The 9,985-nt window shown below is 29.6% G+C and overlaps 1 protein-coding gene across 1 annotated transcript; it reads left to right on the plus strand.

Moving 5' to 3' along the window:
- Positions 1–3,845: 3,845 nt before the first annotated feature.
- LOC128164132 (multiple epidermal growth factor-like domains protein 6) lies at positions 3,846–8,600 on the plus strand. The gene is made up of 7 exons (XM_052827876.1): positions 3,846–3,985; positions 4,069–4,130; positions 4,239–4,413; positions 4,867–4,928; positions 5,007–5,144; positions 7,127–7,160; positions 7,298–8,600. Exons 1-7 carry the CDS (start codon positions 3,900–3,902, stop codon positions 7,566–7,568), a joined length of 828 nt encoding a protein of 275 aa, XP_052683836.1. The 5' UTR covers positions 3,846–3,899; the 3' UTR covers positions 7,569–8,600.
- The last annotated feature ends 1,385 nt before the right edge of the window (positions 8,601–9,985 follow it).

The raw sequence follows: 9,985 nt of genomic DNA on the forward strand, positions 1-9,985 counted from the left end.
TGATGCTTCATAGCAATAACTTGTTTAAAAAAGGTGTATTAAATCTTTATGTTTAGGTAACTGTGATATCAAACCACGTTCTATTCTGTGATTAATATGCAAAATGAAGACATTCAGTTCGAAGTCTTGGATTTTGTTTGACATTTCGGACGAATTAAATACACAGAGAATGCATAGAATTAAAATAGTATTGGACATATGAATCCGGATTTCATTTGGAGTTGTTTAAATTTGAATACATGGAACATATCTTATCATCAAATTAAACACTATAAAATAGGTAAAGAATATATATAAAGTCATTTAAGCTAATCTGGGCTTTTTCTTTCACAACGAATGATAAACATACCTCTCGTTGGCACGGAGGTTAGTGCGATGTGTGTCATTGATGTATGAAGCAGGTGTGCCCGGAGAAAACCGTTGTGAACACTTACACTCATTACATTTTGTATTTCTTTCCACAATCTGAATCTAAAACACCTTCTTAATTTTTGTTATGAAAGATGCTTAAAAAAGTAAAATTCCGTTAATAATGGTGCTTAATAGATATTGATGATGTCAATATTTAAAAAAGAGTACCCAAAATGATGTGAATGTTTTCAGTATTTAAATGATTCCAATGACATTACCACTGCCAAATCTTGTCATATAGAATAACGTATTTTTTTTTTTACTTGCATGCACAAAATTACGGTGGTGATTCCAAAAATAAACACACACAACAGAAGAAAAAAATGCACTAAGTTAAGGTATTTAAAATAAAATCAATTTGTTAAGTATGGGTTTATCAAACTTACTCTAAACACCTACAATTGAAATATATATCTATAAAACAATACTAAACATGAAACGAAGGTATTTCTGGAACCGTTACATTCGTGATTTGTGATCGTCTTTCTCGTCGCCGTAACCAAGAGACATATATTCATTACCAGACAAAAAGATACTGCTTGATAAGAATACTAGATATAGTAAAAATTGCTCAAGGGAAAGAATGTCCAGCAATTATCAAATATTTGAAATTCAGGTAAGAGGAATGAGAGGGGAACGTGTGGCAAGGACCAGAACTTTAATACGTAAGACACATACATTGTAATACTTGTAGCATGTGGATATTACATAAAAAGCTTATAACTTGTATAGAACATATAAATGTAATCAGGAGTATATTAAACATTATAAATATGAATGAGAAAATAGCTTGAATTCAACTAGTTTTACAGTTATGTCTTGGAACTGATATATGAATTAAAAAAAAACATATATTTACATTACACATATTTTTTGCATGTAACGTGTGTGGACAGCTACTGCAGTTATAACGCCGTAACACAGGATACTAAAAGGTTTAAATGTTGAGTTTTATTATGACATCACAAACGTTGAACGCTGCAACGTCACAAGAGAAAACCAAAGTTTACGCTTGTGGTTGTTACAGTGGCTTTTCCATTTATGTTAAATTACCCTTAGTATAAAAATAGATTTTAAAGATATGAATCACAGCTGTAGACAAGGAAGGAAATAAAAAATATGCATATAAGCATTGAATCATTAAATTTTTTGAAAAATAGGGCCTCATAACTGCAGTGTTGTGTGCATACCAATTTTTATAACGCGCTAACTTTATTAAATTTGTATGCACATATCGCTGCAGTTAAAAGACTTTATACAAATATAATGTTTCAATGCTTACATGAACATTCGCTAATTTCACAATTTATAACTGCAGGTATATTGTTATCTATACATACGTTTATGTTTGAATTTGCAAATTGTGTGGCAAAAAACAACAAGTGCATCAGGTATCAAATTCATTTTAAGAAAATGGAATCACTCTTTGAGTATCATGAGGCAATAATTTTTGTCAGGCATGGTCAGATCCAATATAGCCCAACAGGATTTATAAAATAGTTAATCGCGCCCCGGCCAAAATTATCCTTAATATTTGAAGAATGATTTTTTTACTTATATTCAAATAAAATTTTCAGCAATTTTACAATTGAAAATTAAAATATTTACATTTTTATGTAATTTTTTATTTCTTTTAGTCATGCATAGCCCGCTTGCCCGACGATACATCATTTGAATTTATTGGTCTGTTCATTACAAAATCGATTCGTAGTGTTATCACTTACACTGAAAGTAAAAAAAAAATCAAAAGATTATTCATTATTAAAAAAAAGAATTATATAAATCCTGTTAACATACATCACTTAATACACCACTGTTATGTACTTTAGAGATGACAGCACAGTCAGTGTTACAAAGACGTGCGTTTAAAGAGTGAATTGTCGTTCTTTTTTTTAGTTTTCTTATTAATAACATGTTTTAAAAACAAGACTATGCATTTTGAGAGAGAGATTTCATTCTTTTTTACACAATATGCATAAAGACACACCAAAAGAGCCCAGCTTTCAGTACTTCAGTACTTTGATTCTATATGTACTAGTAAACCATTTTATGCATAAAAAAATGAAAAAAGGATACATGTAATTCAATTTTTGTTTTGTTTAGGTCCCTTTAGATTTGTTATACGTTTGATCCCTTTTTTTTATTTTATTACACGTGTTTATATTTTTCTTTAAAAACATAACGTGAATATCTGTACAAAATTAACGTTTACATTTAATAAATAAAGTTTATTTTAAAGGAATGGCTTCGCAGACCCTTGCAATTTCAATTGCATTTGAATTTGCATTTAAATACATTTTTAGCTTTAAACATTCAATAAAATTGTCCTAAAATTACATTTTGAAACAAATTTTTAGATTTTTGAAATCAACTTCCTTATAAATACATGTAATTGAACACAAAAGCAATAATGCCAATTAGTGTACGTGTCAGAGCAAGGACATCTCCCGTTGTATTTTATTGATAGCCTACACAATGTGTGTCAATCATCATCTGAACGTCATTTTAACACTCAGCAATAATTGCAAACGATACGAAGGGCTTATAATCAAGGTACCGATGTCATTTTTAAAAATCAAAATGGGTATTGATATACGCTTAATTCGAAACCTAGATTCTGGCAACACTTCTTTTTCAAAGACATTTGAAACAATAATGGATGAATCTCATGTAAGGAAATGATCAAAGTTTTTACCTTTAAATATGTGTAAAGAAAAATTTCTCTTAAAATGTGAATTGTTTTAGAATGATAGATTCTCTGAAAATTAAATGGTAAATGCTTCATTATTATCACAGAATTCATCGTAAAACGGTTACAGTTTTGAAATATACTCTTTAATTTGGATAATGTAGTTTGAACTCAAGTTGTCACGTGTATAGCACAAGCTGAAAAAGTTGTGTAAGACAAGTCAATGTCATTACTCTTCGATACCAAATGAATGTGAATTTTTAAAGCCCGTAACAGAGAATATTTTTACAAAAACTGTGACGCATTTGTTTTCATATTATGGATGGAATGTCTAAGAAACGTCTTTGATGCGTCAAAGACTGCAATCACGCAAACGGATGTGGACTGCAACCCGACCAAACTACATGTAATAATTCGAAACCTATCTATGTAACAAATCGTGAAAGGTAAATCCTTATGTGCAAATGCAATTTATTTAAAATTGAATGCATTTATTTCTAACATGCAATCAAAAGAGTCCAAAATCACATGTGTAAACTCATGCAATTATTGTTGACTATTTTAGAGTTATTCATTGACTTTGTTACACCCATAGCAGGATAATTATCTGGCCAACATCTGGCTTATTATATATTTATTTCCTTAAACATATATATACTGCAGATAAGCAATAAATAAATGCTATTTTGTGTACGTGTCAGTGCAAGTAAACATATTCCACTTTTTATTCTAAACAACAAATGTTCAACTATTGCATACATTCAGTAATAGTTGCAAAATATATTGAGTGTAGATAGAAATGGAAAATAATGTAAAGGTAACCAAAATTCATCTTATGTGGATTGGAATAATTTTTCAATATGGGTGTCTGAGTTTCATTGTTGCGTAAGTAAATCTATTTTCTTTTTAAATCGTTTACTAATTACAAAAGAAGTTTCTTAACATCCACATTTTATTCAATGTATTAGAAAGAATGCAGACGAGTGTACTTTAGGCTATAAGTGGAACCAAATAATCAAGCAATGTATACGTGAGTACATTCATAAATAACAACTGATTTATTTCAAAGTTCAAAGTTGAAAGTCAAATCATAAATTTGCTTTGATGAATACTTAGCTTTTCCACACGTTGTTTCCAGCCTGTCCTAGCGGATATCTTAGTAAAAACTGTGAAATAGAATGTCCGTTTCCATACTATGGACGGAACTGTATAAAGGAATGCAATTGTGATATCGAGGACTGCCATCATGTAAACGGTTGCAAATTAGTATCAGAGAAAACCAATCATTCAATTATTTTGACAACAAACGAAAGGTAGATACATTTTTTTAAAATTATGAATATGTTTGTCAGATGTTATATGTTTACGGTTTCTTTTTTTTGGGGGGGGGGGGGGTTTAGATTAAGAAGTTATGACTATTTTACTACGCGAATATTGTATCTGAATAAATTCAGTCAGTGATTTGAATAACGGAAAATCACGGAAAATTGGTACAAAATATTTGCTGACAAAAAAGTCATGTAACTTCATAAATTAAAGACAATTATTATAACAAGCAGAATAGTGACGTTATTTAACACGACAAAATTGTTTGAGAGTGTTCAATTATTATATAAACAGTTACATGCTTTTTCAATAATTAGGTATATCAATCAGATTCAGAATAAAGATTTAAACCTCTTAGCATTTAGAAAAATTTCAAATGAATTTCAATTTCCTTTCGACTTTTCAGCTTTTGCGTACAAAATGATGGCATTTTCTTTCAGACAAAATCATACAATTTGCCGAGTTAATCACAAGTGGAGTTCGACAGAACAGAATTGCATTCGTAAGTGTAAATTGTTTCAACATTAGCTATCAATTGTCAATGAAGTTTTTTTTTAGCCTTTTTTTTCAAAAATTTTAGCCTGTGATCCGGGATATTTTGGAATAAACTGCGACTCAAAATGTTCGTCACTAAGTTATGGATTCAATTGTTTATCAGAATGCGATTGTAGCGAGCACGACTGTCACCATGTTTACGGATGTACTCAAGCTTCTGGAGGTATATGTTTGCTTTAAAGCCTTACTTAATCAATTGCAACTTACGTTAAAAAAACCATATGCATGTTTTTCTATTAAGTTTTATGTTGAAAGTGTGATCCCCAAAATGTATAAGTCTATTATTTTGTTTTACTTAGATGTTTTCATGGACAAATTATGTTACACATGTAAACCCATTTCATCGGCCATAGCAAAATGTCTTTGATGATTGTTTGCCTGCAAAATCCTTCAAACAATTGAATTCTTTAGCTTTATTAAATCGAATCCTTTTTTTTTACTGAAAAATGTGGAAGCATGATTGAATTTTTTTTAGCTTATAGTAAGCGTATATCATTACCTATGCACGTTCACCACTTAAGTCTGTCCCGATATATTTATCCAGCACATTTGGTCGTTTTTTTTTTTTTTTGAAAATATACATACATGTGAAAGAAGTGCAATTAAAATCGATATAAGGGAAAAAAATTTGAAGATATCTTGAAGATATCTTCATTGACACATTATCACTTTTCAGCCAAAACAAATCCCAGGATCGAAAATTGATTTCTTACGGAGATTTTCAATAGGAAATGTTTACATCTTTTCCTATTTGGAAGTCATTCGGAATACCTCGCGCAATTTTCAACGTTATCATCCTAACTTAATGCAATACAAAATCCCCGTAGACATTACATTTTTTAGACTTGTATTGAAACCTGCTTAGCTAACATTGGCGTTAAAGCTGAATAATATTGAAAATTGTTCATACTTTTGAATGGGCATCGTTTGACTCCTGAGGTATTTATTAATACTGAGCAATTAAGCATTGGATGTAAATTGAGGATATCTTGGGATAGTTTAACAGAGTATGAGTGTAAAACATTTTGCAATGTGTTTAATTTGCAGACACTGCATAAGTCGAAAAAAGGCGTTGAACTTTTCTTCGTATTAATTTTGTAAAGATATGTTGAATTTTTTTTAGAGAGACGTCTACTTTTCTTCTGATAATAATAAGTAATAACATATACACATCATTACATAAATGTAATTAAATACAGGTAATGTAATATCGTATCGAGCCGACGTTAAATGAATGTACAACTTTTCATGTCTCATATGAATGCAAGTTGTTTCACGCGGAAATACAATGTTCAACCAAACAGTAAGTAAACGGAGAATTTGTCTAAAACCAAATTCTAATATAGTAACGTATGTTTTCCCACACCTACCTTGAACAACTAAAAATAAACAGCTAGAACTATGTCCTTTTCCCTTGGAAGAATAACCTTTTGTTTGAATTTTTAATGGTTTTAAATTCATGATTTTTGTGAAATTCAAACAGAATCTTCAGTGAGGAAAAAACTGTATTATTTACTAAATTTCATTTCCAAATAAATTAGAGCCTTTAAAAATACGGGATAAAATTAAAACTAATGATATAAACAATACTAATTACGAACGGTACTATTTTGCAATATTAAATATATCATTGTTAGGATATTCGAAAAAGGTATGGGCGATTAAAAGGGACTACAATGATAGCGGGATAAGTTTTAGAGTGTTTACAGTGAATATCTGTAGACATTAATTTTTTGTTGATACAATGCAATAAGCGCCTATTGTTTAAACATAAATAAATGTTTTCTACTTGATGAAATGCTTATATTACTAACAAATATCAAATTATATAGCAATTTAAACAAACGTAAGGTACAATAAATATTGTTTTAAACACACTTTCATTTTTAAATGCATATAGATTTCCTTTCCAGATTTAACGAGGCTCGATATAATACTGACAATGATATATGGTATTTTTGGCCATCAACATACCTTTTGTAAAGAAACAATCAAAATAACTAAGCTTTACATTTATTTTTCCTGTATCTTTGTACAGAGGTCTTCTTTTTAGGATATTGGTATAGTTTAAAATGGCGACGACCTTCAAGCTTCCACAAGACTTTGAAAGCTATTTATAACAACTAATATCAAATCTTATTTTAGATTTTTCCAATGAGGAATCAACTATTAGATATGGGTATGGCACTACATTGTTCCTTATCACTATTAAAAACAGAAAAAAATGATTATATGGATAAATAAAGCAATGGCTTTATATTCATGATTTTGCTATTTATGAAAAAAAAATTAACAATTTCAAAACAATACTTCCAGATCAGTAAGATCAACTTTATCAACTGACATCGAGACAACAAGAAATATTCACGTGTTAGTGGTGAATAGAGAGACTCCAGATACGGTAGACGGACATAAAGATATTGAAATTAGACTGGAATCTAAAACAAAAATAAAGTCAGCCAGGATAGGAATAATTTTACTTTCAATGGTTTCTGTGGTCATAATACTGTTAATAATCTGTACTTATCCTCTTGAGAAATATCAAATCATGAAATACACCCAGAAAGAAGATCTTTGTGATATCTAAACGAAAGGATGACCCAAATGCATAATTTGAATAACAATGTTTTTGTTGTGGTTCTGCGTAATATTGACTGATTAGTGATTTTAACAACATTGTAATGTGTCTAATTGTACAATTAGTCTTTTTCATTTCTCTCTTTGGTTATTGTTTTCATTATCTTTTTCAACTTTCTCCTTAATTATGTTCTAAAAGCGACCTTAGATATAAGCAAATGAAATATGAAATGCACAACGGATACAGGTAAAACGTGCTGGTCCTGGTTTTCAGTAGAACAGTAAATTGGTCCACACTGCAAATATCCTTTGGATCATTGTTAGTCCCGGACCAAATACAATTAAAATGCATCAAGTACTCAATGATGATTTAGTTTCGTATTATTTAATTTTATTGTTTGTTTTTATTTTTTCCTCCAAATCTTCTTCGTTTTTATTATATTAAGTAGATAGTATTACATTGTCTTCATATTTTAGACCTTACACGAGAAAAACTTTCCCTCTTCTTAAGAGCATTATTTTCAGTTTATACAACATGAATTAAAATTTTATAATGTTTGCAAAATTAAGATACATGTCATGGAAAAAGAAAAGAATCGGTTTGTTGTATATCGTGCATTTTATCTAATATGAATAAATCTTGGTATGTCAAAAATGTTTAATGTCAAATGTTAAGTTGTTTTTAGAAATTATGATAATGCCAAGAGTCATCTCCCTTTGTGCAGCAAACACAAATTTGATGTAAAAATGACTAGTTTCTAAACGTTTAAAACAGAAATATGTATGAACTTTTCTGATTTTAAATGAATAAAATGTTAAACGATACAGTGTGTGATTAAATGGTTTCAGCATAGGTATATATATATGCTGAATACAAGGCCGAATTTAGCTTACATGTTTTATATTACAAACTAAATTTCTGTACTTCGTAGGCACATGATGAATTAAAATGTAGCTGCAATATCATAATCAATGAGTCATTTTGTTCATAATAAATTTATCGATATCCTGTTTTCAAGACAAATGATTTCCTGATTAATAAAATCTAAATTGGACCAAAAAAGATATTGTTTTTTTTAAAAATATGATGATCATAAAAAACAATCAGATTAGAAAAAAAGCATCCTGGTCTCAAATGATTTATAGCTTCAATTTAATTTGAAATATAAGAAGGAAATGAAAATAAAATCACAAAGAAACCTTTCAAATTAAATGGGATTTTTGAATGCTGACGACGGAGAACAAGAACCGCATCTGAGAGGTACAAAGCGGTATTCTTTATGACCGAATGCATTGTTGTTGTTTTTTTTTTAATTTCCTGCAGTGGAATCTAGGAGGTCCTTTACATTCACTAGAACCCTTTGTGTAGTGAATATAAATTTTATATGGAGCTGCCTTTTGTTATTTGCATTTTTATCTGCGCATAAAGCATTCATCCTAAACACAATATAGGTTTTGTTTTGTTTTGTATATGTATGTGCTGATTTCTTCTTTTTTTAGATTTATCTCATATTTAAATAACATTAACATTTAAAGATACAATTTGATTTTTTAAAGTGTCAAAGAATACGAATTGAATATTTTTTTTTTTACAAGCCCATCAACAAAATAAACAAATGCATAAATATCTATTGCTTTTATTCAAGATCGCGAATTCAATTTTGAAGCTTGAATGTAGTTTACCCCGATACACCAATTGAATTACGGCAAGGGCTTTGTTAATCATTTGTTCAACTGCTGGTTACAAGGTACAAGTATCTTTCAATTTTGCAAAATGACATCTGATTCATTGATTTAAAAAGAAAAAATAGGACCCAATCATCCTTATTTGACTGATACTGAAAATATATCACATATATTTTTATGATGAATATGTCTACAAAATATGCAACGATTACTGGCACACACATCATAGTCACTCAGAGAAGCTTCAGTTTTAATGGAAAGTGAAGGACTCTCTACCACAAGACCACGCGCATGAGCATATATATATGTATTTTTCCCACCAACATATTTTTATTGTAAACCCAACTTGGTTTCTGTATGGGGAAAAAAATTGCGTAAAATATTCAGATTATTTGTCGAAAAAAATGATATACTATTCTATGTTTGCTGTAAATGCTTAATTGTACATAACACTAAAGAAATGACTCAGAATATTAAGATTATTTTTTACTTCAAAAGCAATCGTTTGAATTTGGTATTCTTAGCATTAACTTATCTTGATATGATACTGGTAACACGGTTTTGTGAAAACAAGTAAACTTTAAGAACGTGTATCATTGGTTATCGTGTTTGTTAATTAAAAATAACTCATCAAATAAAAAGGATCGTCTTTAGCATAAGAAAATTCATACATTCATGCATAACCAAAAAAGCACTGGTCATTCTTCGGGGAAGTACATAGAGTTCGTAAAACGTATATTT

This window comes from Crassostrea angulata, chromosome 9 (assembly GCF_025612915.1).
Source record: "Crassostrea angulata isolate pt1a10 chromosome 9, ASM2561291v2, whole genome shotgun sequence".
Classification (NCBI taxonomy): Eukaryota; Metazoa; Mollusca; class Bivalvia; order Ostreida; family Ostreidae; genus Magallana; species Magallana angulata.

Coding starts and splice junctions, on each gene's coding strand:
- LOC128164132 (XM_052827876.1), top strand. CDS start 3,900: ATGGAAAATAATGTAAAGGTAACCAAAATTCATCTTATGTGGATTGGA. Junction 4,929..5,006: donor GACAGAACAGAATTGCATTC/GTAAGTGTAAAT, acceptor CAAAAATTTTAG/CCTGTGATCCGGGATATTTT. Junction 7,161..7,297: donor GAATCAACTATTAGATATGG/GTATGGCACTAC, acceptor CAATACTTCCAG/ATCAGTAAGATCAACTTTAT.